The sequence below is a fragment of the Asterias amurensis genome, chromosome 2 (assembly GCF_032118995.1).
Source record: "Asterias amurensis chromosome 2, ASM3211899v1".
NCBI lineage: Eukaryota > Metazoa > Echinodermata > Asteroidea > Forcipulatida > Asteriidae > Asterias > Asterias amurensis.
Genome location: NC_092649.1, coordinates 17,972,873 through 17,998,162, shown reverse-complemented (window position 1 = coordinate 17,998,162; position 25,290 = coordinate 17,972,873). Strand labels below are relative to the sequence as shown.

At 39.6% G+C, this 25,290-nt stretch overlaps 3 protein-coding genes across 3 annotated transcripts; 2 read left to right on the top strand and 1 right to left on the bottom strand.

Annotated features, from left to right (window-relative positions):
* Positions 1-237: 237 nt before the first annotated feature.
* LOC139950056 (adenosine receptor A3-like) lies at positions 238-1,215 on the top strand. The gene has a single exon (XM_071948692.1). It carries the CDS (start codon positions 238-240, stop codon positions 1,213-1,215), a length of 978 nt encoding a protein of 325 aa, XP_071804793.1.
* Positions 1,216-4,854: 3,639 nt separating this feature from the next.
* Positions 4,855-10,531, top strand: LOC139954324 (extracellular serine proteinase-like). The gene is made up of 9 exons (XM_071954078.1): positions 4,855-4,884; positions 5,568-5,689; positions 5,875-6,015; positions 6,556-6,682; positions 6,805-7,053; positions 7,173-7,357; positions 7,580-7,751; positions 8,656-8,799; positions 10,397-10,531. The coding sequence occupies exons 2-8, from the start codon at positions 5,579-5,581 to the stop codon at positions 8,796-8,798; spliced, it is 1,128 nt and encodes a 375-aa protein (XP_071810179.1). The 5' UTR covers positions 4,855-4,884; positions 5,568-5,578; the 3' UTR covers position 8,799; positions 10,397-10,531.
* Positions 10,532-21,145: 10,614 nt separating this feature from the next.
* Positions 21,146-25,290, bottom strand: LOC139954176 (hyaluronidase-1-like). Its single transcript, XM_071953876.1, has 3 exons — positions 24,760-25,290; positions 23,109-23,705; positions 21,146-22,464 (listed from the first exon to the last, which is right to left on the bottom strand). Exons 1-3 carry the CDS (start codon positions 25,105-25,107, stop codon positions 22,108-22,110), a joined length of 1,302 nt encoding a protein of 433 aa, XP_071809977.1. The 5' UTR covers positions 25,108-25,290; the 3' UTR covers positions 21,146-22,107.

Here is a 25,290-nt window from a genome sequence, read left to right as displayed (position 1 = left end):
GCTTGTTCATCATCACTTGCATCAGTGGTATACCAGGAGACGGAAGTTTTTGGATTTGGTTTACATCTAGCTTTTGCTGTGATGTTGGTCACGTGGTTTACTCTGTATTAAATCTAGGCAAAACGTCTTGAACTGTTATGGTCTTTATTAAGAGTACCGCAAACTGATAACTGAATAAATGTATGTGCAGTTTCCTTTGTGTTTAATGCATTGAGTATTGTGCAACTCTTGGATAGAATGAGTTCCAACACTACGTTGGACACTACCCCTCACAATGAACCACCCGTTTGGTTCGACACCCTTCGTGCCTCCTTGCTCTTCGTTTCTGTCTTCCTCATCATCACCGGGAACGTCTTGTGTATCTTCGTGGTGAGGCGGTCCACCAAGATGCGTAAAGTCAGCCGCATCTTCATCCTGTCTCTCGCCGTAGCGGACCTGTGCGGGGGTGTCTTCTCCGGAGTGCTACTCCTCGCCACGGAGGCGACGGCACACTGGATTCCGGACATCATCTTGGGGATCTTCTGCAAAGTGTCCTGCATTGCTTCCATTGTGTTCAACGGTGCCTCGTTCTTGTCACTCTTGACCGTGACTCTGGACTGCTACGTCGCGGTCGAGAAACCCATGCGGTACCCGTCCCTTTTGACAGCTAGGAGAGCGTACGCGATAACCTTATTCATCTGGCTCTTGATGTCATGTATTGCAATACTGTACAGTGTTGGCTTTGGAGCGGTGTCCCACCTGAAAAAAGAGTGGCACTGGTGTGTGTTGGATGTAAACTTTCTCAGGAGTTACTCTTATATCATGTTATTGGTAGCTTATTGTGGTATGACGATAGTGGTTCCACTCGTCCTTTCTATGGCTCTTTACGGAAGGATTAGGGTGTTAATACGCCGCCATAATGTGGCCAATCTCGCCCGTGCTGCCCAAAGTGGCAACTCGTCCCATTATCAACAACGAACAGAAGGCACCAAATCCTTGACCACATTTCTCATTGTATGCTGCGGTGGTGCCATGAGTTCCCTGCCTCTTGTTATCATCATGTCGTACTCACACTGGACTGGGAACTACTCTATGTATACGATCAGTACCGCCATGGTACTACATTCATGTAACAACTTATTGAATGTACTCGTTCACGTCAGACGGAATAAAGAGTTCCGGACCACGGCTAGTCGCCTTCTGTGTAGATGTAGGAACCGTCAAGATGAGCACTAAGAGGGACCGTTCCAAACTCGTTCCTTCTCACTAGCACCTCTGATGCTGTCGCGATAGAAAACAGTGAGAGAATCATAACATATTAAGCAATGCGTTAGCCGAAACTGCAACTGTTAATTAAAAACCCTAAAGCAGGGGGACCTGTTTGGTTGCTAAGCCAATGTTTTTTCCCATGGGTTACAGATGGCCTTTCTGATTGTATTCTCATTGTTGACTCTGAGTGTGTGGTATATGCACAGGTTTTGTCTGTGGATATATACAAACTTGTTTGTTAACAGTATAACTTAAAAGTTTCATGATTTGACTTCATCAATCCACTGACGAATTGAGATACCGATTTGTACACAAAAGATGTTACAGAGTTTTGCCCAAATCGACTTTTGCACCCCCACAATGATGTGTGGTATGGTCCAGCATAAGATACCATGGCCATTGTGGTTGGTCGTGACCTATAGCGGTTAAAGAGCACCGAATTCAAACGCTGGTGTTTCTGATCAGCAGAGTGTGGGTTTGAGTCCCAGTCGTGACACTTAAACGTGACACTTAACCATTGCTTTTTCATTCGGACTCGCTCCGCGGTAGTACAGTTCATTATGATCCCATAAGCTAAAGTAGTAATACCAGCCTATACCATCCGCCAGGGTAATAGTTACAAATAATATTTTAAAAAGTAGGACAGTTCTTTTCAGAACGTAGAAGTCTCCCGAACATCAGATAAATCTACTGCGCGGTATAGTAGAATAAGAAAGACAGTTCTCTAAGAACAAACTCTACCTGGCAAGTAGATACACAGATGGCGCTACCGCAAACCAAACATATTATTGATACGCTACCATGCATTGCCTCAAAATGACTTTGATCTTCGCACATATCTTTTGCTAAGTACACCTACGCCACTCGCAATCCGACGTCTCGGCTCTTCGAAGACAATATTTACAATTTCGTAGACTCTCTGATACACTGATATGAAAGGACTGTACTATTCTAGTTATCGGCTCTCAGTAACAGCAATATCATATTGTCGATTTTATGTCAATTCTTTGAGCTTCAAATAAAGTATTACCACTAGAGAGTCTGTGGGGTTGCCCGGGCGCAATTTTCTTTTTGTGTACATCAAAATTGCCACAGTCGTAGTGCTTTTTATTTGGGGCAATTTGTTCTTTGAACATTTTTAAAATATATTAGTCAAAACAACACTTATATGAGACATGATTTTGATGTAAGTGAGTCAAAATCATGTCTCGTATGACTAATTAGTGTTGTTTTGACTAACATATTTTTAGAGTGAACTCGATTCCAAAAAGGAATCCTTGAGGATGGCAATTGTATACTACGGGGCATAGTTTGTTTCGTGATGCAACTATATGCCCTTGTTGGTGCAATTAACTGTAGCTGTCTCTTAGTCTCTTTCCATTGTTTTACGACTTCTTCTGTGTATTAAATTAGTTTTATTTATAATTTGTCGTGTGTGGTAATAAAAGGTATTAATTACACAGGCTTGGAAGAGCGTACAATTTTTTTAAAGATGCATTTTTGTGGAGCATTATTTTGTTGTTTCCTTTGTCCCTGTATTCATCAGTTATCCATTGACTCTGTACACACATTTTCTTATGGAGCACCCCAGATATTTAGAATTCCCCTATAATGACAACCTTTGTTTTCCTTTTGTTTTCATGTGTCCTTAAGATCTCCTTAGGGTACTAAATAAGGTAACACAGTCATTCATTTGTTTGTCAATTTTGGTGAACCCTTGTTTGAATCTGAAAATTACAGGCACTGGCTCCCACCAAACAAAAACAACAACTTGCAAAATGCCAACAAATGTGCCCCCGCCACCCAAATGTAGGACTGGTCGTTACACAAATAGTTGCATCCCATCCCTTGTCCAATCACTCAACAATAGCTCTTGATTTTGTGTTCACTCAGTTCGTATGCCTTTTGTCCCCATCCGTTCATCTTGTTCCTTTAATGTGATTTGCCGTGCAATATTATTTGTTTTATCTAATTTGTCACTGGCACTAGCCAGTTTGCATTTTTAATGTATAAAAGCAATTTGCATTTCTTTTAAGAAATGCAAATTGTAAAAAAAAAAATTCTGTAATTTTTAGTATTTCTATTTTTTTTATGAATCTCTGTATGTTAAACTCAATTCAGCTTGTAGCTGCGATGTTTGAATGTGTTTGAATAAACCAATAATTAAAATAAAAATTGTAAAAAAAAAATTAGCACAAAGATGTACACAATGTATACATCATGAACACCCATTTCTGTTTCTACTTCCCTGTGGAGACGTTCTATTGTGTTTTCCTTTGTCCCTGTAGTTGACTTTGTACATCGTATTCCTTGTGGAACAAACACCTCTTTAGAAATTCGCTACGGGGACCATTGTTCTTTAATGACTTTTTATTTTATAATAAGGCTCCTTAAAGAGCAGTAAATATGAGGGCAGCCCTGTGAATTCGTTTTATAATCCGTTTCGTATGCTAGCGCCTGCCACCAATATACACGTAATCAAGGTGGCCCCGCCCCAATTCTATCATTGACCAATCACATCTGTGAAATCTGTGATCACCGATATTTTTTCAATGATGACGTCACGCATTTATGTTAAGGATCGAAGGCATATGTTTTTAACAGTCTGCGCTCGAAGATACAACCCAATTTACTCACAAAATAAAACCGTTAACAACGGTCGGAAGGTTGTAGACCTTATATTGCTAGGTAAAAAGAAAACAACTTTAAGTGTCCTGCCTTTTTTTCGCCGGGAAAACTTATTTTAAAAAAGAAAATGAAAAAAAGAAGAGTTTTGATATACAAAACTATTACCACTCGGAGCAGTTATTTTTAAATCCCAAATGTAACACACCATTGCAACATTCGACAGACATAATTAAGTATTCAACTTAAGTATTAACGGATTATAGATGATGTTTATGCTTTGCTATCATTGTTTTTTTATTTATTTTTTAATAATCCTCGGTTTTATCTCAAGAGAAAAACCTATTTTTGTCTCATGACTTCACGGGATAAAAATATTATGCATTGTACAGCCGAAGGCATCCTGTTGCCTGATAAGCTAAATGACAACCAAACTATTGTTTCTGACTAATGCTAATTTACCCCATGGTCGTAGTGTAAACTTTGTTTGTACTATTTAGAACTCTTGTTGCAGCCATATTCAACGGTGATCGAAAGCATTGATCCAATGTGAAAGAAATAAATTCAGTAGTTAATCATAGATGGATTGCATATACACCATCGACCACAATGTGCACGCGTGATATGCGCTGCGCACAACTCTCAGCCAATGATAGCCTTGAATGCGTGCACGTTTCATAAAAGATGGCGGTCAATGACGTCATGCGCAATCCATCTATTACTGTTTGACTGTGTTAAACATTTGAATAACTTGTTGAGTAAGCTTATACATTTTTTTAACAAAGCTAATCGCGCTTAATTTTTGTATGTGAAGCTGACATCTGTTATGAAAAAGCTTTGCTTAATCGGCGATTATGAAAAAGCTTTGCTTAATCGGCGATTACTCAAGTAAATTTTTCGTAAAGCTGCTTAAGGAAAATTAAAAATACTCCAAAGTAGCTGGCCGAATTGGTATAAAAGGGAGTGACTCGAACTGGACAACCACAAGCTGAAACGGCCTGACAACAAACGGTAAGTGGTTATTGTACTTCGTATCTAGTTCGCTATACACTTTAAAGGCACTGGGCCCCTTTGGTTACTGTCAAAGACCGGTATTCTCACTTGGTTTTGTTGCCCAATATGTGCATAATGTAACCGATCTGTGAAAATTTGGACTCAATTGGTCGTTGAAGTTGCAAGAGAATAATGGATGGAAAAAAGATCCCTTGTTGCACAAATTGGTTTGCTTTTAGATGCCTAAATATTTGAACAGACTTAACGCCTGAAGCTTATTAATATTGTCAAGTGTTTGGTCATGTTATGAATCCAAACTCACTTTGAATGAATATGTAGGCCCTATGCAATATAATTTGCCTGTGAAAGTTTGAGCCTGATTAGTTCTAAAGTTTATAGGGAAAACAAGTGAAACCAACATAGCAATCCTTTCATGAGAGTCTCATAAACCTATATCATGTGCTACAATAATTTATGTTGAATTTGTTTTTCCATTATTGCGAGTTCATAAAAAGATGCACGTGGTGTTACTTTTGTTCAGGAACTAATTAAAAGAGCATGTTGTGAATGTATGTCGGTTCCTTGCCCGGCAAGCTTTTACACGCCTTGATCCATAGAGACAATTGGGACTAGATAGTTTTTCTGCAAGAAACATTCTGGGTACAAAAGTAATTGTTGTGGATATTCTTTTTTTTTTACAGACTATTTCAACATGAAGACTTTCATCCTCTTGTGCCTGTGCCTGGCTGCTGCCAGTGCTACTCTTGCTCCTCTTAAGAAGGTGTCTCAGCGCATCCCCAACAAGTACATCATCAAGATCAAGGTAAGATCACTGACTTGACGGATCTTGAATTTTCTTGTAGGTTGTGAGTTTTCCAGAAAATACTTACGTTTTCAATCTCAAGTTATCATTATTTCTCGTTTGCAAGTTTCATAAGGTATGAGCAACATATTAATTATGTGTATATTTAACTTCAAAATTTATTTCCTTTCCCTCTTTGCTTTTAGGATGGTTCCAAGTTGGATGAGTTTGTCGACCGTCTTGAGACCCGTACACGATCCCTCAACATCCCCGCCTCCATCCTGAAGAAGTTCCGCACCGTCATGTCCGCTGTTGTGGCTCACATCCCAGACAGGTTCATCGACACCGTAAGTTTAAACTTAAATGGTTTGGGTACTTTTTGTACGACACAAGGCAAAAGCGTCCACATATTTACATTCAATAAAGTGGTAGTAGAAAGATTTCCTTAACCTTCTTGCTGAGGAGCTACAGTTCTTGAGATATATGAGAAAAGAAAATTCACGAAAACAATGTTCGTTTTAGAGACGAACATTATTTTAGACTATACAAAGGATTTACGCGACTCTGCTGAAAACATTGCTGTGTGATTTTCACTTTTGTTTCTCAAAAACTTGACAACTAATGAAGCTTGACTTCTACAGGTATTATTATATCATATACATCTTCATTCACAGTGAATAGAAATTCATGTCATGGCGAAATACTACAAAAGGTATCAAAATATCTCAACCATAATATTAAACAAAACTAGTTTAAGTTAGGAGAAAAAATATATGTTATACACGAATTGTTTGATGTTGTTTTCACTGGGAGAGGGTGCATGATTAATAAGAGGTAAATTACTTTAACTACAATGTTATCATCTGTCATCTCTCCTCATTCTGTAGATCCGTTCTTTCGAGGGCATTGAGTACATTGAGGAAGACGGTATCGTCAGAACCCAGGCAGTCACTTGGGGTCTCGACCGTTCTGACCAGAGATACCTCCCCTTGGACGGCAGCTTCAACCCATCCGGTAAATTTAAACTCCTAGTAACTTTATTTTGCAAAATAACATCGTTCAAATTGAAATATTCTTTCGACTCACCCCAAAACACCAACATGTAATCATTTCCTATTGCCATCTTCTTATTTTAGGAACTGGTGCTGGAGTCAACGCTTACGTGATTGATACCGGAGTCAACCCCAACCACTGGGAGTTCTCTGGCCGTGCTACCGCCTGGTACGATGCCCTCGGCGGCAGCGGAGTTGACTGCAACGGACACGGAACTCACTGCTCCGGTACCGTCGGCAGCAACACTTACGGTGTAGCCAAGGACGTCACCATTTACGGTATCCGTGTGCTCAGCTGCATTGGATTCGGCTCCAACAGTGGTGTTGTTGATGGTGAGTATTCTTCATAATACATGTTTTGCTTTCAGAAAACTCACTTTTTTGTAACACAAAGTTTTTCAAAAGTTATTATATTAGAAAGCTAACCATTTTGTTTATGCCTAAACCAACAGGAATTGACTTCGTTGGATCTAACGGACAGCTGCCCGCTGTTGTCTCCATGTCCCTCGGTGGTGGTGCATCTTCTGCTACCGATAACGCCGTAGAGAACCTCGTCAACCTCGGCTTCACCGTGTCTGCTGCCGCTGGTAACGAGAACGTCGATGCTTGCAACTCTTCCCCCGCTAGAGTACCCACCGTAAGTCGCCATTTTGATTTTAGAATGATGACGCAAAAATCATAGCTTCTCAAAACAAAACTAAATCTTAATTACTACTTAAGGGCTACTGCTCAATTATTTGACGTCGTTTCGAAAAACTATATTTTCTCCTGATACGAATTCAAGTGCATAAGGTCTAGTACAGTACAAGTAAACCATATATTTGATTATAATTCGATTGTTCTTTTCTCAACCTGCCAGGCCATCACTGTCGGCGCCACCGACAGCAGCGATGCCAGAGCTTCCTTCTCCAACTACGGTTCATGTGTGAGTATCTTCGCTCCTGGTGTAGACATCACCTCAACATGGCACACCACTAACTGGGGCACCAACACCATCAGTGGAACCTCCATGGCCTGCCCCCACGTTTCCGGTAAGACACATTTCTCTGCATTTTTAGTAAAGATTTTACCGCTATTTAAAAAAAAAAACGACAATATAAAACACATGTTTTCACACACATGTTGGTTTAGCCCATACAAAACGAAAGTTACAAATTCATGTTTTATTATTTCATGTTGAAATGTGATCGTATCATTATAAACCACACACATAAAATGTTATTATTTTGAACGGTGAAACACGAGTTAGGGTCATCCACTATGTTACATTTGACATTGGAGTCCAAGATTGACATATTGGAGTCCAGTATGCATACTTATTGGACGCTTTGCAAGGTCATTTCCAAAGTAGTTGTTCCCCGCACATTAAGCCAAAAAAAGGGACAAAATCTATATTTTTCTTAATAGCTATGCCATTCACTGTTTTATTGTTGGCCCTTATGGATAGCAGCCGTAATATTAATAAGGCTATTATACCCTGTCTAAATCAAACTTAAAGGCACTGGACACTTTTGGTAATTAAATTATACTGGCCTTTGACAATTACCAAAGGTGTCCAGTGCCTTTAATTGGTAATTCTTAAAGTATAAGCATGAAGTGATAATTTGAGCTCAATTGGTTATCGAAGTTGCGAGATAATAATGGAAGAAAAAAACCATTGTCACACGAAGTTGTGTGCTTTCAGATGTTTGATTTGGAGACCTCAAAATCTAATTCTGAGGTCTCGAAATCAAACTCGTGGAAATGACTTCTTTCTCGAAAACTACGTCACTTCAGAGGGAGCAGTTTCCCACACCTCTCCCCATTTACTCGTTACAAAGTAAGGTTTTATGCTGACAATTATTTTGATAAATTACCAATAGTGTCCAATGTCTATAATAATAGATGTCTATAGCATGCATTAATGAGCCCCGGTTTTATTTCTTCCCTGATCAGGTGCCGCTGCCATCATGTTGGGCAACAACCCATCCCTGAGCCCAGCTGCCCTCAAGTCATCCATGCTCTCTAGCTCTACCTCCAACGTTGTGTCTAACGCAGGTTTCCGATCCCCCAACAAGATGCTCTACATCGGCAACTAAGGTGAGCACATTTAGCACAAAAGGGCAGATTTAACTTGTTAAAAAAAAACTGCTCACTGATGAGTAAGGTTGAATAAAAAAACAAACGTGCTTCTCAAATATACAACCGAAACTACCAAAAAGCCTCGTCAACTTGAGAACTTTTAGGACAACTTTTGCAAAAAGGGCAACCTTTATTTTAACTCATAAAGTTGTTTTGAATTGTGCACTGCAAAACGTTGGGGTGTTAAAATTGACACTTTACTTTTACTTATTCGAGCTTTGCTAAAGACTAATTTGTTTAGTTTTGCATATAATTAGCATGTGTTATCAAACCTTACTAAAACATGTATCGAGTTGTTCTCTCGATAAATTATATCTCATGTTTATTGATTGTTATGATTTTTGTGCTGCGCCTCGGATTTTGTGCTTGCACTGAATATAGATGGCGCGTTATAGATTCACTATTGTTGTCGGTTATTGCTATATAATGATGTGATTTTGCCCAAAATGCACCCACAATTTCCTATGGCAATGCTGAGACACCAACAAAAAAGAAATCAGCTAATCAGCTGAAATGTTATCACTCTAAAGAATTGTTTTCTCATTTGAATGCTGAGTTAAAGGTGCTCGGTGTGGTCCATAGATTTTCAGACTCTTTTGAAGTTGAATAAATTTGGGGCGTCTGATAGTCATGTGTTGCGGTAGTTGCCGTAGATGCTCACAATAAGATATATTAGATGGATTGCACATGACGTCATTGACCGCAATCTTTAATGAAACGGCACACGTACACGTGAAACGCTGTCATTTGCTGAGAGTTCTGCACAGCGCGTATATACGCGTGCACTTTTCCCGTTGTTTATCATCAAATGTGGCAGTCAATGACGCTATGGGCAATCCATTGAGAACCTTGAGCCATCCAGAGCACCTTAACAGCAATCAAATGAGATAACAAATCTTCAGAGATATACATTTTCAGCTGATTATTAGATGATTTCTTTTTGTTGGTTTCTCAGAATTGCCATTGGAAATTGGAAACCGTGATAGGCCTACTGATTCTTGATATGCCTGTCACATTCCTGTTTACAACAAATCTTCAGAGATATACATTTTCAGCTGATTATTAGATGATTTCTTTTTGTTGGTTTCTCAGAATTGCCATTGGAAATTGGAAACCGTGATAGGCCTACTGATTCTTGATATGCCTGTCACATTCCTGTTTACAACAAATCTTCAGAGATATACATTTTCAGCTGATTATTAGATGATTTCTTTTTGTTGGTTTCTCAGAATTGCCATTGGAAATTGGAAACCGTGATAGGCCTACTGATTCTTGATATGCCTGTCACATTCCTGTTTACAACAAATCTTCAGAGATATACATTTTCAGCTGATTATTAGACGATTTCTTTTTGTTGGTTTCTCAGAATTTCCATTGGAAATTGGAACCGTAATAGGCCTACTGATTCTTGATATGCCTGTCACATTCCTGTTTTTGACAAATTTCATATCTGTTAAAGAAGATACAATTGTCAGCATTTAACATAATCAAAATTACATAGCATTGAACTTGTACATCATGAACTCAAACATTGTTATTTTATCATTTCTCGTAGATTTGGACTTGCTGTCTCGACAATGCAAGAGGACCTGAAAACTGTTGTTAAGAAATGTATTGATTTATTGTGTTAAAAATTAAGTGATCATGGAGAGTTGACAAATAAAACGAATGAAGTAGAAAAATAGAACAATTGACTGTGATTGTGTCACTTATTTTTTATGTAAGAGAATTTGAGTTCATCACAACGTATACCAAACGAAATCAATTCATTTCCATATTTAGCTTTCCAAGTAAGCCTTAAACAAAGGGTCTTTATTATATCAATAACTTGTCATTTAAAAAAGTAAGACCTAAATTTGAAAATACTTATACCTCTAAGGAAATATATTCCCTTGGTTAGTGAACCGTGTGTTTGTTTTAACCCTATAAAATTAATGTAGAATAAAACTAACCTGTAACATTTTCATAAGGTAGAGTTTTTTTAATATCACCGAAAACTCAGAGAGGCTATGTCCACGCAGGAACAATAATCCGTATTTGGAACACACAATCTGAGAAACATTTCTCAGATCCAAATGTTTGGGATAAAAACTGATAAACATATGTTCCCATGAACACGTTACTTCGAAGTGAAATAATTCTCAAAGTGCTCTATACTATTGAAAATTGCTGTATACTTCTAACATCAAGTAACTTGTTTCTGCCATTAATTTTAAGAGTGATAACAAAGCGTATATGATACAACAAAAAATATCATATGAAATGCAAATAATTATACAGCATTTACCTACCATCAAAATAAACCATGTTATAAGGAGAAGAAAAAACATCTGTATAAGTCCTGCAAAAACAAAGCTTCAGACGTGTGTCTATTTATATTGTAAGATCAACAACGTAATGTGCATATTATTTGCAAACTAGATCATTTTATGACATCCACAAATATCGTGTACATTAATGTGACTCTATTTTGTTTACAAGCACTCAATAATGTTTGTTTTCAGTTCACATGGCACTCAGCCTAAATTCTATAAATGTATGTCAAGCTCAAACAAAAGGGACACATATTCACTCGGTTCTTCTAACCTTACACCGATGTGTGATGGCACTGTTTACTCGGTACTTTCTCGCGAGTTCTGTGGGGAAACAAACAAATGAATTTCCTTTACCCTCGATGCAATTTCAACATCTACTTAAAAAAGTGACACACTTTGTAAAGGCAATTATTTTTCGCCCATTGGAACCATACGATTGTTTAAATTCTATATATAAATGTAGACACATAATTATTAAACTAACCTGAGGTGAAAACTTCATTTTTAAAATGTGGTAGCGTTTTAGAAATATCGCAAAAAAAACACTAAACAGACTCCCATAGCATACCGAGTGCAAAATGATAAATATTATTTTTAAAAACTTTAAAAATACTTAAAATTATCATAGTTTGTTTTTGCAGTAAAGGGGTACCTTTCCATTTACTCAAGAACTGTTGTCCTCTGCTCAGTTTTATATGGGGAGTCCCAATGCTCGGCGAGGTATACCCCTCCAAATAAATACACTCTTACCCCCGTGTACGTCAGAGCATTAGTCTTGAAAAAAGCTCCCTACACCTCTGGAAAAACAGAACCATTGTATGCCATCCTCAAATGACAAATTGTTGAAAGTCAACAACCCCTGGGTTACCATTGGGCAAAATGTTACACTGAAGGCCTACCTAGCTGTATGTCTAATAAGAAACGTTCCGAGTGCCTGCAATTAATTATAATGAGGCCAAAGCTCTGTTTTCTTCTTCGGGCGCACTCTGAAGCCGGCTTCAAGTCGACCTACGATTTCCTTGCGCCCGCAATAAACTGTCGGCAACGCGCAGACAAAATAGTTATGCTCAGGTCACACTAACTGAAAAATCGTGCGCCTGCGACTAGCTCCCGACCGTCGGGATCACGTCGTACAAGTTGAAAATTGTTCTGCTCTTGCGACTGTTGTTTTGTTTTTGTTTTGTTTTCGAGCGGCGACTGTTTCAGATTGTCTTTAAATCATTGCAGTTACGCTCAGGTCATTGCAGTTACGCTCAGGTCGCCGACTGAGAAGTTCCCGATGGTCTTAGCTCAGGTACATTGTGATCCTGCAATTACTCAACAAAATTGTAAGCATAAAAACTCACTTGATAACGAGCAATAAAGAGCTGCTGGTATTACAAAATACTGTGAGAAGCTGCTCCCTATGAAGTAACGATGTTTTTGAGAAAGAAATAATTTCTCACTCGAATAATAAAAGTTATCAGGCCTTTTATTTTGCATCTGAAAACACACATTTTGTCCAACAGGGGTGTTTTTTTCTTCATTATTCTCTTGCAACTTCGATGACCGATTTAGTCAAAAGGTTTACAGATTTGTTATTTTATCCATTATTTTTTTTTTTTGATTTATCATCAAGTGGGAATACTGGTCTTTGACAATATAACAAACATGTCAAGTGACTTTAAATACAAGTGATGAATAAGTTGTATTAATTTATTCCATTTTAGTTTATCCTGCTAAATCTTCTATTGCCAATCCCGGCGTAGGCCTATACCCACGGGACTATAATATCAATTACTACAGATGCATAACTTCATGGATGACAATTTCACCGACACCGACCTCAATAATTGTCAGACTAAAGGAAAGAAAGGGCTTTGTAAGTCACCAAGAACTGGTTACAAAGAGCATGGGCGTGGTCTTATGTTGTAAAACATTCCTCTGGTCGGCATTCTTGACGCAGATGTTTTGGTTGGCTGTCATGTCTTGTTCCCCATTGTTATGCTTTGTCACTGGCTGCTATTAGACTGGTGCGATGTACTGGCGTCCACGTTGATGTTTTGGGGAGGAAGGTGAAATCGCTCGAACCCACCACAGTTGGAAAACATGTAAATAATATAAGGAAAAGAGGGACGATTGGAGGTCCACGGTTGCAGGCCAATACAAGCTTGTGTTTGTGCTGGCCTTTGGGTGTCTTACCCCAGTACATAACGAAGATGAGGCAGTTAACAGGTACGCCAAACTGATGTTAGTCATGTAATCTACTAATGCCACATGATAGCCCATCGGGTGCACAAGAACGGAGCTTAGCAGAACACCCGTAGAATTGTCCGCCGTGATGCCAAGTTGACGTAAGTTTAACTAAATGTGAAAATGAACAAATTTTACACGTTGTAGAACTTATATGCAGCGAGCGATCTATTCGAGTAATCAACGGTTCTTTTCAGAACCACCCCAACTCATTTAGAGTTTATCAGTACATGGTAATACCGCGAACCATTCTATATTGTATTTCCACCATACAAAGTTTCAAACCATGCTGATTCGAGTATACCCATACTGAACCCAGTTTCAGTGTGTGTTTAATATAAAACAACGATCATCTAGTTCAGTGTCTGGGCATGCCTAACTAGTGCGCTACATACATTAAGTATGAATTGCACGCATCTTTTATTAAAGGTTTTCTTGAATTATTTGCACCAACAAGAAATGGCATTGCCTTGATGATCTGAGTGCGTAAGATTTCTGACGCGTTCTGTATTCCTTAAGGGATTATGTAACACTGCGATTTCCTTTATAGGCTAATTACGCCTATACACATGCGAAGAAAACATTTCCCGCAATCCAATCAACTCAGTTGTGATTAGTTTTAGAAAACTCAGAGAAGGGAAGTAACAATTTTTTTGTTTTCATTGTACAGTTTAAGGAAGTCAATAAAGTTACCCAGTTCACTGTTGCCAGACCTTTATACATGGACTGTGGCACCTTCTATTCCAAGTATAACAATAGCGAACTGGGAACTTGCTTCTTCGTAACGTGTAAATGCATAACATTTTTGAACTGAGCATAAAATAATCAGCCATAACTGTCAACTCTGCCAATGTAAAAAATTCCAATAATTCTTATGAACAGTACAAAATATTGACATCGTAATTTTGTGTCTTCGGACAGAGCACACTCAAACAAAAGCTCTAATTGTATGGTTGGAATGTTTGTAAGGAATGTTTGTATATAGGCCTAATTATCACTATGGGTGGTGCAAAACCTACAAAATATGCAAGTCTGCCGAGTATCGAAAACAAGAAAGCGACTCGAACGAAGACTATACTGTTTGTACGTAATCAACCCTTTTTTTAAATTCACTGAAAGGACATGTTCACAGGTTTACGTTTTATGGTAGATATCTACAACTATAAATTGTTACAAACAGTGGGTTCCAATTTCCAAACGTTAAAGGAACACGTTGCCTTGGATCGGACGAGTTGGTCAAAACAAAAGCGTTTGTAACCGTTTTTTATAAAATGCATATGATTGGAAAGATGTTTTAAAAGTAGAATACAATGATCCACACAAGTTTGCCTCGAAATTGCGTGGTTTTCCTTCTACTGTGCGAACTAACATGGTCGGCCATTTGTGGGAGTCAAAATTTTGACCCCCATAAATGGCCGACGTGTTAGTCAACGAGGTAAAAGGAAAACCACGCAATTTCGAGGCATGTTTGTGTGGATCATTGTTTTCTACTTTTACAACATCTTTCTACCCATATGCATTTTATAAAAAACGGTTACAAACGCTTTTCAAAGATTAACTCGACCGATCCAAGGCAACGTGTTCCTTTAACAATCTGTTTTTGTTGAAAGCGTAATATGAAGATAATCGACAAATGGTACTCGTAAACCATGGCATCACACGCTTCATGAGTGAGCCACAGCCTGAACAATTTGTAGAAAGTGAAAATGAAGTAAATGTATAATCACATTTCGAGGACATTGACGTGCAAGATTTTATCAAATTATTCTTCAGCCGCTTTTTTCGACAGTTTTGATTTTTTATGTATGGTCAGATACAAAATGCAAGACTTCATATTTTTTTTGAAATGCAGTTGTAAGAGATCACTCTTTCTTGAAAACAAGATGACATAATCTTGGGTTAGCTTTGGGCTGAATAGTCCTTCGGTACAAAAACAATTCAAAACAACAACAACAAACAACAACAACCAAATAGTGGAAACAAAACATCATACGGAAAATCACTGACCACTTATCCCCAACTATTACACAACGTTTCATTGGCAAAAAAAAAAAAAAAAAAAAAAAACAGGAAAAAAACATGAAACTGTATTGTAATTCAAATTAACACGAAACAATTTTTTTTTATGGTTTTTGTTTTGTATTATTAATAATACTACCTTTTTACTTTATTTTATTATAATGATTTTTATTAATTTACACTATTTATGTTTATTTCTTACAAGAACATTTTGGGAGGGTTTGTGTTTTGGGGTTGTGTTTCGCAAACATTATGAATTGTGGTCATGCACTTTAATCTAAAAGGAAAAAACACTCCCGTGTTAATTTGATCAATAATAATAAAACACAGAAACCTTTGCAAATGCTGCTTCAAATTTTCATTATGCAGCCAATCAAACTATGAACACCGGGGTTAACCCCTTTTCTTTATGACAAGTGCACTGAGTTCTTTACGTCCATATACATAACACACTGGACCAACGGCTTTACGTCCCATCCGAAGGACGCAGCAACAGTGGTTTTAAAAATGTGTCTTGCTAACGGACACAAGTATCAATCAATTTCCAACCTATGTTTCTACTGTGGCTATTCTGGTTCCTCAATATTGCATATACATGTATACTGTTCGGCAAAACCATTATTATTAATCAGTTCCCACATCCCTGTTTCTCTCGGTGTCTTTGTTTGCTATACTTACTGAGTTAGTTCCCCAATGCCTCATCACGAGAGTTCAATAATGTATAGTATTCATTTTGTATCAATCAGTTCTCAACCCCCGTTTATACTGTGGCTATTCCAGTTCCTCAAGTTGCACACGGTTTATCAATCAGTTCCCCATCCATGTTTCTCACAGTGACTGTTTTTGCTATGCTGCTGAGCTAATTCCTCGGGCCTCACCACGAGGGTGTAATCATGTATGTTGCCATAGTATTCAGTTTTGTATAAATCGGTTCTCCATCCCCATGTTGTACGGTGAGTGTTGTGGTTCTTCAAACTGCATAATGTCATGGCAAACCATTTGTTATACGGCTTATATGGTTCTCGATCGTGCATGGTTTGTTAGCCTCCAAGCCAAACAAATATTGGGCAAATTTTTTGTGCTTGCAGTAAGGTTTTGTGTGAATATGGACTGGCGTTTTATAAGGCTCCACTTGGCCTTCTTACAGAGCCCGAGTCTACAGGTATACATGTTTACATTGCGCAGTTTCGTTTCATTTACATGTTGAAGCAATGCACGTGGAAACTCGCATGTTCTCAAAATGAACTCAAAGTGTGCTCGTTGAATTAAGCTCAGGTTTCATATTGTGACTGCAGCAGTAATGCTAGTGAGATGGGTAGAGTTTGGAACCGTACCTCTTGGCTCATCTTGACGGTTCCTACATCTACACAGAAGGCGACAAGCCGTGGTCCGGAACTCTTTATTCCGTCTGACGTGAACGAGTACATTCAATAAATTGTTACATGAATGTAGTATCATAGCAGCACTCACCCAGTACACTGAGTAGTTTCCAGTCCAGTGCGAGTACAACATAATGATACTCAGAGGTAGAGATGTTAAAGTGACTCCACAGCTCACCATTAGAAAACTCGCGAGTGACTTGGAGTCGCTGGAGCGATGGTTGATTGGGTGCCCGGAGGGTGTGATCCGGGCAATACGCGCTACGTGTCGCCGGACTATTAGACGTATTCTCGAATAGAGAACTATCGTGACGAGTAGTGGTAGAATGACCGTAAGAGCTAAATAAATGACAAGCAATAATGTGTAAGATTCATCGGATAGGGAATTGCTATCCACTAAACACCAATTCCACTCCTTTTTATAGTGAGGAACGGCGCCAAAATACCAGGAGTAAGTCAAAGTTCCGCATACCACGGTAATCCAGATACAAAGTGTGATGTTATACGCTCTGCGCGCCGTAAGAAGTGACGGATAGCGTAGAGGTTTTTCTACAGCAATATAGCAATCCAAGATGACGGTCAGAAGTGACATGAACGACACCCCGTTGAACAACATCCCTGATATAAAGTAAAGCTTGCAAAGTACCTCCTGAACCATGACGGGGATGTTCTGTACAGCGGCCACCGTGGCGGGTATGAGCTTTCCAGCGGCCACCGTGGCGGGTAAGAGCTGTCCTGCGGCCACCGTGGCGGGTATGAACTGTCCAGCGGCCACCGTGGCGGGTATGAGCTGTCCTGCGGCCACCGTGGCGGGTATGAGCTGTCCGGCAGCTACTGTGGCGGGTATGAGCTGTCCTGCAGCCACTGTGGCGGGTATGAGCTGTCCAGAGGCCACTGTGGCGAGTAGAGCCACACCAGAGAAAAGTCCGGCGCAGAGGTCCGCCACGATGAGAGACAGGATGAAGATGCGGCTGACTTTACGCATCTGGGTGGAATGTTTGACCACCGAGATGCAGAAGGCGTTACCGGTGATGATGAGGAAGACGGAAGCGAAGAGCAAGACAGAACGGAGGATGTCGAACCAAAAAGTCGGCTCGTCTGACTCGGCGTTAGATGTAATATTGGAGCTCATTCTTGTTCCGGACGGAGCTTCAGGAGCGGGCTGCACTCCTTCACCGCTCATATACCTCCATGCTAATAAAATGACTAAAACGTATTGCGACAACGTTCGTGTCTCTGTGCTCATCAAAAATCCAAAGAACTTTCTTGCGTGATCTGACCCGTAAGTCTCAAAGACTCACGTTGACTCCGTGAGCATGCAAAGCTCTTCAACAAGAGTATCGTCCCATCCTCTTCAGACGGAGTGTTAATGCACACTGGAGTGTTTGTCATTACTTTATACACAGTGTCAGTGATGCGTCACAGTGCACCCCCCCCCCCCCACTACGTTCACACACTTATTTGTTTCCCCATTAATTTAATACAGGAGCAGAATAGTCGATGGTTGGACAAACAGGGGTGAAAACATTAAATGTTTTTATTTTATTTAAAAAATACTTCAACTTGTCACGTTCTTTCGTTTGGCATTGTCGTGCCAACGGGAGTATTGTGTTGTCTTTCATTAAACGCAATGCCCGTTTGTCACTCGGTTTTTTAATTGCTTTCATATTGGTAAAGAATAGTACTTTTGCTTCTCTGTCAATGCTATTACATCTCACAAACTTGCTGTCTGGTTCTCGTCACAATGAGTATAAAAATCAAATCAAATGAAAATTTAATTATAACATTTCTTCAAAGTGATTTACGGATGTTGCACTACTCTGCCTCGCCATTTTTCTTTACATTTTGATATTATTATTTAATTCAATACATTTTAGTTATTACATTGTCAATGTGAAAACACTTTTGGTTTTGAGTTTGATGGAACATGAATAAATTTGCATAACTGCTGATAGATTCTGTAGCAAGTAGAAGGAACAGACTATGCACGGAGAAGAGAAGTAAGGCTATAGTTTCCCCAGCGGGATATAAACATAAAGTTCACTATGATTTGGCCTTCAGGTGTTGTTAATCCTTGTTAAAGACACTGGACACTATTGATAATTGTCAAAGATCACTCTTCTCACTTTGTGTATTTCAACATTATGCATAAAATAACAAACCTGTGAAAATGAGCTCAATCGGTCGTCGAAGTTGCGAGATAATAATGAAAGAAAAAAACACCCTTGTCACACGAAGTTGTGTGCTTTCAGGTGCTTGATTTCGAGACCTCGAATTCTAAATTTGAGGTCTCGAAATCAAATTCGTGGAAAATTACTTCTTTCTCGAAAACTATACGTACCTTCAGAAGGATTCGTTTCTCACAATGTTTTATACTAACATCTTCTCAAAATTACTCGTTACCAAGTAAGGTCTTATGCTGATAATTATTTTCAGTAATTACCAATAGTGTCCACTGCCTTTACTGCAAATGGTTGGCCATCGTTTGTGATGACCATAATTGATAAAGGAGACACAAAATATTAACATTTTTACTCATTGCCCTTCGTGTAATTTTCTACATCTCCAGCTACATACATTTTTGTTTTAGTGTACAGCTGAAGAATCCATGTTGATTTCAGTACCCTCGTACGCCTGCCCCCAACCCGTACTTTTTGTGTTTTGATTTTAAAAATTACCGGGGTAAATTGTAAAATTGTGTAAGCTCTGATTAATTCAATAATTGTAAACCCATTTTTCCTTGTTACACGCTTACACGCGGGCAATATAAATATCTGTTTTCCCTCACGTCAGACTGTTTTATAAAAATAGAAAATTGCATAACAAGAGCTCTGAAACGGGAAACTGTACAATTTTAATTAACCATAAGTGTCCCAGCCCCTATAAAAATGATTCACACCACACCCCTGTGCCCCTGATAAGTACAGGTTTTCTTTGTCAAATTCGACACTTTCATGCGTTCGAATTAATGACAGTGGACACTTTTGGTAATTATCAAAGACTAGTCTTCACAGTTGGTGTATCTCAACATAAAATAACAAACCTGTGAAAATTGGTCGTCGAAGTTGCGAGATAATACTGAAAGAAAAAAAAACACTCGTAACACAAAGGTGTGTGCTTTGTGATGCTTGATTTCATGACCTCAAATTCTAAACTTGTAGTCTCGAAGTCAAACTTGTGGAAAAGTACTTTTTCTCGAAAAATACGTCACTTCAGAGGGAGCTGTTTCTCACAATGTTTTATAATATCAACAGCTCCCCATTACTCGTAATGAAGAAAAGTTTTATGATGATAATCATTTTAAGTTATCATTAATAGCGTCTACTGCCTTTAAGGGTGGTTTGCCTCACCTGTTGTTACTGTGCTTTTCTTTATTCGGCCATTCAATTTCGTTTTGAGACGAGTTAATTTCCTTTCGTTCCTTTCGTGACACACACGCATCAAGAAGCGTGTGCTAGTTTGAAAGCTGCTTTTATGATTTTGTTAAATCGGATAATTGTTTTGTTAAATCGAATGACGCAACATTACATGTGACTGATCATAAAACGAAATCAAATGGCCCTTTTTCAGCAGCATTCAATTTCGCGCGAAATACCTTGGCTCATTTGCCGAACTTGACCGAGAAAACCTATAGTAAAATGTTTTCTTTTATGCTTGATTATTGTTGTTACCACAGTTTGACCGAACGAAAACTCTAATTATTTTGTCCACAAAACGTAAATATCGTCCTTAATTACTGTGTGTGCGCTTGTGACAGGCATTTCACTTATTGTTGAAACTACACCCAGCTATATATACACTTTGTTGCGATCGACCTTGTTCCGAAATATGTTATAACAGTTTGTGATTTCGAAAACACTTTAATATCCAAAGTAGGGCAGGTGTTCTTCTTATTTGATTACTTGTTCTCATCGTCTACATAATCAAGGTAATGTTAACCGAACAAATAAAGGTTTTATGAATGTGTGTATGTTGTAATACCCATTTGTCCGGGATGAGACGAGATAGTCGCAACTTGACTTTCCTTTTGAATTCCCAAAATGCATTTTTTTAATGGTTACGTGATGCTATTTCCCCCCTTTTTCTGGAGGGAAAAAAAACCGAAATCAAAAACAAGAACAATCACAATTACGCAATACGAAAAAAATATATACTAAGTTATTCTTATTCAACACATCCAAACTTGAGCCGCAAGGTGAAATAAACGGTTGTCATGGTAACGCAGACCTCTCCATCATTTTATTTGTTCATTGATTCTAGCTAGATACAGAAAGAAAGGACAAATGTCCCTTAGCATTTTGATGAGCGAAGTCACCGTAATTACGAGCAGAAATGTCGTGGAGGTACCCCCCCCCCACCCGTCTCAAAGTCTAAATAGAGTTAATTAAGCCAAAGCTGCTAGTGTTGAAGCGGCATTGGAATATTACTGATTGACTGAGACTATATTCGTTAGAGAGAGCAATCTCACGTAACGAGGCTTGATTGGCGATGTTCATTTTGTTAAGGTAGTCGCCTTAAGCGATATCGTTCGCTGCACGAACTAACGCCCGATTCATAAACTTCCTGCGATAATGTGAGTGCGGAGCGAATTTTGATGTTATTTATTTTCCTTTTTTTTTACCGTATACATCTTCATTTTATCGGGAATTTATTTCCGATTGACTGTACTTTTTGATTGTTTTTGTGTGTGTGCATGTTCGCCCAAACCAAGGCTATAAACCACTACGGGGGCTATACAAGAAGAAAAATGACTCAATGTGAAAAGAACTCCAGGGAGCTAAAGGTAATAATGGATATTCCTCGTAAAACAGTCTATAGGTTGTAGGATGGAGGGAAACATACACCCTGCAGCGTATGCTTCGGAGGAGAGTTGAGCCATTCATATAATTCGTATAATTCAACCATTCGTATAATTCACACTCGCAGAACGCATAAACCGGGCGTTACTGTCCGCAAAACGAATTAGTTATCACACGCACCTCTGGAGCCAAGATTTATGTAGACTTGCCCAGTCCCTCCAAGTTAGCCTCAGTTGATGTTGCGCCCTCTGTAAGAGCTTGTAATCACAAGGTTGTAGTTTAGAATCCTACCAAGCCAACCGCTGATTCACATTGACCAGAATAAGTATTGTCGGCAAGTTTCTACGGCACTTTGAAATGAAATTTTTACAGGTTAGTATTATTGTATATCTACATTATTTTGATTTTAAAGTAAAAAGAAGTGGGAAAACTTCATACGACTTGTGTATTGTCTGGTTTATAAGACGTTGTAAACTTAAACCGAGACAAAACGTGTGACTATACACAACCATAGGGTTGCTGTCATTGCTTTGTTAAACAGTTGGGGCCGGACCAACCAGCATAACAAGAGCACTGACACTGACAGTTGTCGACTGCATCAGACTTTATTTTACTCTGACCAAGATAAGTTGCTGTCTTCTTTTGTTCACCACACTCAAGAATCTTCCCAGTACACCTGCCGTGGTCGTTGCACAAGGTGGAGGCACAGCTTGAAGCTGCCTGGGTGATATTTCGTACGAGTGGACCCAGAGCCGAGTGGATGTACGCCTTGAGTTCCATACACGCTGCCTTGTCGTGTGTATCGTTGTGATCTCCCCAGAATATAACTCCGTTTAAACCTTTCTCTGCACTCGCCAAGACCGTGCTCTTCAGATCTTCCTGTTTAGGAGTGAGAATGAAAATAACGTAAAAGTGACGAATCTACACACACCATGGGGGTCCAATTTCATCTGCTTAAGCAGACAATTTTGCTCGACACATTAGCTGCTTAGCAGAAATTAGCAGGATGTGGGTCCCAAATTGTGTATTGGCATAGTAGTTTGGCTGTGAACTTGTTTCTGGTAAGCATAACTTCAATGTGCTTAGCCGCCTTCTTGTGTTTAAGCAGCTCCATGAAAATCGGCCCTGTGTGTGTCTGCAATGACTGGATGTATTGTTCCTCTTTTGTTTGTAAATTGTTCGTGTCGGGGCCGAGCATTCTAGTTTACCGGACCCAAGCTCCGATGTTGTCAGCAGCAGAGTGTGGGTTCGAATCACAGCCATGACACTAGTCAATGACACTAGCTTGTGCCCTTGAACAAGGCACTTAACCACAACTGCTTCGTAAAATGTTGGAAGGTATAATTGCATTCTGCTCTTACCAACCAGGATCAAAACTCATGCCCTACATCTTTACGGACTGTGAAGGGGGTAACCCTATAACCACATGAGCCGGTGACAAGTTTAGCCCTAACCTTGATGTGGTACACCAAACCAAAGGAAAGAACCATGGTTTTCTTTAAAGTTCTATGGGACATACTTACCATAGTGTAATAGTACTTGGTGTGCGTGTAGTTGAACCGGCAATAGCTGTACATTGGCATGAGAGGGTTGTCCGATTCCTCCCTCACTCGAAAAGCCTCCCCGAGAGTAGCATCAACGAAAGCGCTCGACCCGTTCAGCCCTACATCAGCACCCTTCAGGTAAATGGATGGATAGATCGCGGTTGTATCATCAAACAGCCACCGTAGTTGGTCATTGTGTTTCATCGTAGTCGCGTTACAGCGTCCAACATGACGCACGTTGTTCTCGCAGTAGGGATAGTGGTAGAAACCCCACAGGCCTCCGGGGCGGAGCAGCTTGCCCAGTTTGACCGTAGCCTCAAAGAGGGCCTTCCCAGCCGTCTCGAACTCAAGCTTAGCGACGCTCTCCACTTTAGCCGCGTCCCAGTCGGGGTAATGGCGTTGTACAAAGGCGATGGATTCCTCCCTGTACACCCTACGTTCTGGCCAGAAGTTCTCGTCCCAGATTGGACTCCAGAACTCCCAGTCGATGACAACTAAGCCAGAGAAGTTTTCATCTGGGATGGCATTGGTGATGTCATCGGTGGCCTTCTCTAGATATGACGTCATGTTGACCAGCTATGATATTTTGTGAGAAGAAAATGAAATACATGAAGCCTTAAAGGTTCATTTTAAAGTCGTACAACACAAGACCAAAGGGCCACTAAAAGGAGAAGACTACAACAACTAGAAGACAATTTAAACAGAAAAAACGCATCTGTTCATAATTCTCTTAAACTGGGATAGATTGAAGATAGTGGAATAAGTAACATTTGATGAGCTTCAAGTTGAAGCAGATAGAAGCGAAGGGATTTTTCTTGCATGATGCGGGCGAGCATAGTTAGGCCGTGCCCTAGCCGTAGCTTTAGCCGAAGTCGCCAATTCGGACACGGCCTTACACTCGATTTTTAGTGATTTTTTTGTTGTTGTTGAATTATGTGGCATCCATCTCTTCATATGTTCATTGTTGTCTGTTTTAACTGTATGCTTAATTATTGTCATTGTCAATATGGAAACTAAAAATGTGCATTGAATTGAGTAAAAAAAGCAATTCGAATATCTCACAAGCACTGACCTGTGGAACAGAAACAGTGAATAATGAGAAGATGTGGCAAAGCAGGTGATGCGAGTGAAGTGTGTAGGTATACACATTCAAACCGGGAACCTATAGAGGACAATAGGGTCCACGGTTCGGGAAAGGTCCAGTTGGAAAACGTGTACAAAACCAATTGGGAGCTTCTGCAACAAAGTTGAGTATAAACAAAAAGAGGGACAATGAAGTCCATGGTTGCTTGTGTGCGTTTGCAGAAGGGATAATTGAAAGACCTACGAAATACATGGACAGACTAAAATGATGGACTTGGCTCTTTAAACTAGTATTGATTTGGGACCCCCAGTTTTTGTACCAGCCACCGGTAGGGGGCGCTACATCGATCGTTTTGACTCGGAAGGACTGGGTCAAGTCTACGTATCTGGTCGAGATGTTTGGTGATACAGATATTTCTTCTCCAGTAATTTGTGTTGCGGACAGTACTTCGCATTGTAACAATATCGGCAACCACGTTAACAAAATTAACGTCTATATTCAAGACTATGCTCTAACCAGGGTTACACGCAATAGCCTACAACCTACCTGTGGAAGTCCACCGTTGACAAACTTGCCCCCTTTCAAATAAGGATACATGCTAATTCCAGCATGACCGAAAAGCTTTATGAAGCTAACCTCACCAGGCTTATTGACATCAATATTGAACTTCTCGAGTTCCAAGTTAACGCCAAAGCTTTCCCAGCACGCTGTGTAGTTTACGTTCCATGTTGCCGTGAATGGGCGTGGTGGCTGTTGTTTCCCCAGACGGTGAAACACTGGTCTCTGTGGCACGTCTTTGCCAAGCGTGTTCGCATCAGGGACAGAAGTTAGAACAATGATGAAGATCACAGCATACATGGTTTGAACAGTGGAATGTGCTTCACGCGGGCACATAATATACTCCTACTAGTTTGAATCACTCAGTTGTAGAAATTGAAGAACATGGGAAGCAAAACATTGGACTTGACGATATAGCATGCACCAAGAGAGAACTACTTCCGCATTGTAAAAAGCAGACATCCTACCCTAGCTATGTACTGTAAAACATGGACGGACATTTGTACGCAGGCCGCTGAT